At 48.3% G+C, this 3,715-nt stretch overlaps 1 protein-coding gene across 1 annotated transcript; it reads left to right on the top strand.

Moving 5' to 3' along the window:
• Positions 1 to 545: 545 nt before the first annotated feature.
• Positions 546 to 1,294, top strand: H310_14074 (hypothetical protein; the record flags this gene model as incomplete). The annotated part of the gene is made up of 2 exons (XM_008881813.1): positions 546 to 944; positions 1,007 to 1,294. 2 exons carry the CDS (start codon positions 546 to 548, stop codon positions 1,292 to 1,294), a joined length of 687 nt encoding a protein of 228 aa, XP_008880035.1.
• Positions 1,295 to 3,715: the final 2,421 nt, after the last annotated feature.

Here is a 3,715-nt window from a genome sequence, read left to right as displayed (position 1 = left end):
CGCTCTATTGTTCACTGCCAATTATTCACGAATTATTAGAAAGGTCTTGCATCCCATCCTTACATAATCCTCATCCTCACAATTCCGACAATTCATGGCGTGGAGATAATGATGCAGACACCTGGTTTTGTGTTTTGCAAATCATTGGCGTCCGTGTCATCACAAATCTTCCGGATATGGTTTCGGGGTTTCTGAAAATTCCACCTGTTTCGCGCCAAACTGCGGCGCGATGGCCTTCTTCCAGAAGGAACTCGTACTGCTGCTCGCAGTGTCCAGGACGCGACGCCAACTCGAGATTATTCTTGCACTGTTGGCTCACGAGTCGTGGAACGTCCATTAATCCCGGCTGTTCGCTTCTCGATAACCGCAATGACGGACGCGAACGCACTGTTGGATTATCGGTTCGACGTCGCCGGCATCAAAGAGTTGGCCTTGCCCTTGGTCTACCCGCTGTAACTGTCACCGAGACGAGAAATCGAGTTCACCGAGATGAAGCAATGTGCATCATGCTGGGCCGTTTGACTTTTCCGGTTCGCCTCCACACCATGTCGACAAAGTTTGGCAGATCACGATCCTCCTTGTGCGAAATCTTTCTCCACGTCATCAACGAACTATACGACCGGTGGGGCTCGCTGCTCTACCTTAACAAGAAGTTGCTTGCCCAGAACATGGATCGGTACTGTGACGCTGTAACTGCCAAGGGGGCGCTGTTGTCCAACTTGTTCGGTTTTATCGACGGCACGAAGCTCCAGACGTGCCGCATATCCTCGACCGGCAGTGGCGAAAACTTGCAGCGGCAAGTTTACAGTGGTCACAAGCGAATCCACTGCCTCAACTACCAGGCAGTGACGGCACCCGATGGCATTTGCTTGTACTTTTTTGGTCCCGTTGAAGGTCGCCGACACTTGATGGAACAATTCGCGAATGATCGTTCCTTTTTGAAGGTAAGGTCATGTATGGTGATCCCACCTATGGCATTATGCCATTCTTGCTTTCTGGCTTTAAGGGAAACAGTTTGACGGCAGAGAGACAAGAGTTCAATAAGTGGATGAGTCGAGTTAGGCAGTCCGTGGAATGGAACTTCAAGATGTTGAAGTCGTTGTGGGCAATCATCACGTTCAAGACGTTGTCAAAGATTCGACTATCGCCGGTTGTAATTGTCGTTGCTGTTGCGATGCTTTTGACTAATTGCCATTGCTGCCACTTTGAAGGAAATCAAATCAGCCAGTTCTTTGGGTTGAAGCCGCCAACAGTTCGAGAATATCTAGACACATTGGAGAAAATTGACATCTAATACAGTTTGTGTTTGCTTGTCATCGACATACCTTATAGAGACACTTACAGCACGTCTTAGGATTATGATTTATTTATCATCATCCTGATCAATGTGTTTATTGATTCTTATTGCTGGCGCATTTGCTCTGCCATGATCTCGCGGTCCTTGCGTCGTTCTTCGTATTCTTTGTCGAACTTCTCCTTCTGCAATTCAAGTTCTGCCTTGGCTTGTTCATGCATGAGGGTAAATACTCTCATGAAATTACCTCCACCAGCACCACTATCTGACTCGTCCCTCTCACACTTCCGCTTCCCCATGGACTTCATGGCCTCGGCTCTTATAAAGCTCCCCATTGCTTCGGCATGGTCAGCAGCCTCACGGGTTTCGTCCGCCCGCTGAGCCTCGACCACTTTGGTGTCGTCGTACGCAACCATTAAGTCGTCCAGAAGAATCGTCTTCTCTCCGACTTCTTCGGACACACCAGACGCGCGTTGGGACTCCTTGTTGGTTCTGCGGTGGCCGTCCAACAACAGCATGAAGCGATTGCATGCACGTTTGGCGTCGATGTCGTCCCGGGTGAACTCGCCCGAACCCAGCAGCGACGGCTTCCCACCGTTCCAAAACTTGACCACGGCGTGCCTGGAAGGGCATTTCAAGCGATACCTGGCGCAGTAACATGATGTCCTCCTGCTCGGTAAAGTTGCGTCGCTTGGTCTGTTGACATGCCTTCGCTTGTGAGGATAAAGATGGAAGTCACCACAGCACACGAAATCCAGTGAAATTTCATTCGTTTTTACAGTATCATTAACAATGTTCTGGAGGCACACTTCCGATTTTGTCAATTCCTCAGGGGGTGGTGATAATGATGAGTTGCAAAACCTTTCTATTAATCTCCATATTCGACAATCTGCCACTGAATGTGGTAAAGTGGGCGTCCATGATGCCAGTTCGAGTCCACAGTTCGTCACTGTCGACTGCGCCGTAGACCGCCACGCTTCCTTGGCCTATCCCATTGCAACATCAAGAGGTACTTCATATAACCGGTCATGTCGACCGGCAACGACCTCGTTGATCTGCTCTAGGGCATTTTGAAACCGGCGGTGCTTGATCTTGGCCATGAAAGCGGCGATGATTCCAGCGTCTTGGGGCTGCAGATAGGCTGTCGTATTTGGTGGCAGCTTCTTGACACGGATGTTGGACAGGGGCGTGGTCTCCAACACCAGGTGCGGCGGGGCATTGTCGACAAGCATCAGAGACCAAATGCTTGAGCTGGCCACAAGGCCAAGGCAGAGTAGGATACATTAGGCTCCCTTAAATGCTTCGCATGTACCTCATGCATCTCCACAAGAGACATCCGCAACTTCATTTTGCTTGGCATGGCTCGTTTGAATTGCTGTACTCGCGTTCAAAAGGTTGAAAACCCCTCTGACATTCAATATTTTAAATTTATAGAAACCACCAAATTCGCCCCGTTCGGTTAGCGGGGGGAAATCAGTATGTTGGGCACTGGTGCAAGTACGAAATATATGCTGCCCAAGTTGAGTACAGTGAACCGGAAGAGAAATCGCGAGCGTTGTACTCGCGAGTATTTTGTAGTTTGTATGCATCAGGTTGACTCATGGTCAGCGAGCGAACAATATTCATGGATGATGGTACCCATCAAATTCTGACATGAGGCCACTGATTGGCCAACACTAGATAGAAAATGTGCAATTTTTCTTCGTGACAAAGACGGGGATGGACCGAATCCTCAACCAATTGAAGTGATCAGTACCCCTATTTTGCAAGCGAGGACAGGCATAGAATACAGTGAACCCCGGAAAAGTTGACACCACCAAAATTGCCGACCACATCCAAGACATGATCTGTTACATAGAATTCCACCCCCTGCATACTTCAATACCAAGTCAGAAACTCATTCATTTTGACCAACTGCAGTGTAGATACATAGGAACCGTGATTGACTGGCAGAAATTCTCCTGAGTATAGCCAATAAAGTTGGACTGACTCAAGCAATTAAAAAAAATTGATTTCATTCTGCCTCCATATATGATGATACCGTGTCGGCTCTTTCCGGCCTTCACCGTACCTCCGCGACATTTGGCGTGGTGATTACGGTAAGCTAGCTAAGGGTTAGCTGACCTTGTCAAAGCAGCACATTGCGTGTGAGGGGTGAAGGATTAGCATGGGATCCCCATCAGGATAGTGCGACACAATTTTTATACAGAAACAATGTGGTGCTCATACATTTATCCATACTTTTCTATTCAAGAAGATAATGGCAAATGCCAGTTCGGCATCACAAGTGAAAAATGCCATCTCGAACTGTTTCATCCACGTTTGCCATGTAGAACGAGGTATGCCCTCGATCGCACAAATCGCAATCGAGCTGAGTTTGCATTTTTCGAACGCATGGAGGAGCTGAACCCTTGCTTTCTT

Source organism: Aphanomyces invadans, assembly GCF_000520115.1.
Source record: "Aphanomyces invadans strain NJM9701 unplaced genomic scaffold supercont1.60, whole genome shotgun sequence".
NCBI lineage: Eukaryota > Oomycota > Saprolegniomycetes > Saprolegniales > Verrucalvaceae > Aphanomyces > Aphanomyces invadans.
Note: the sequence above shows the minus strand (reverse complement) of the source record. Positions and strands in the feature narration are given on the sequence as shown.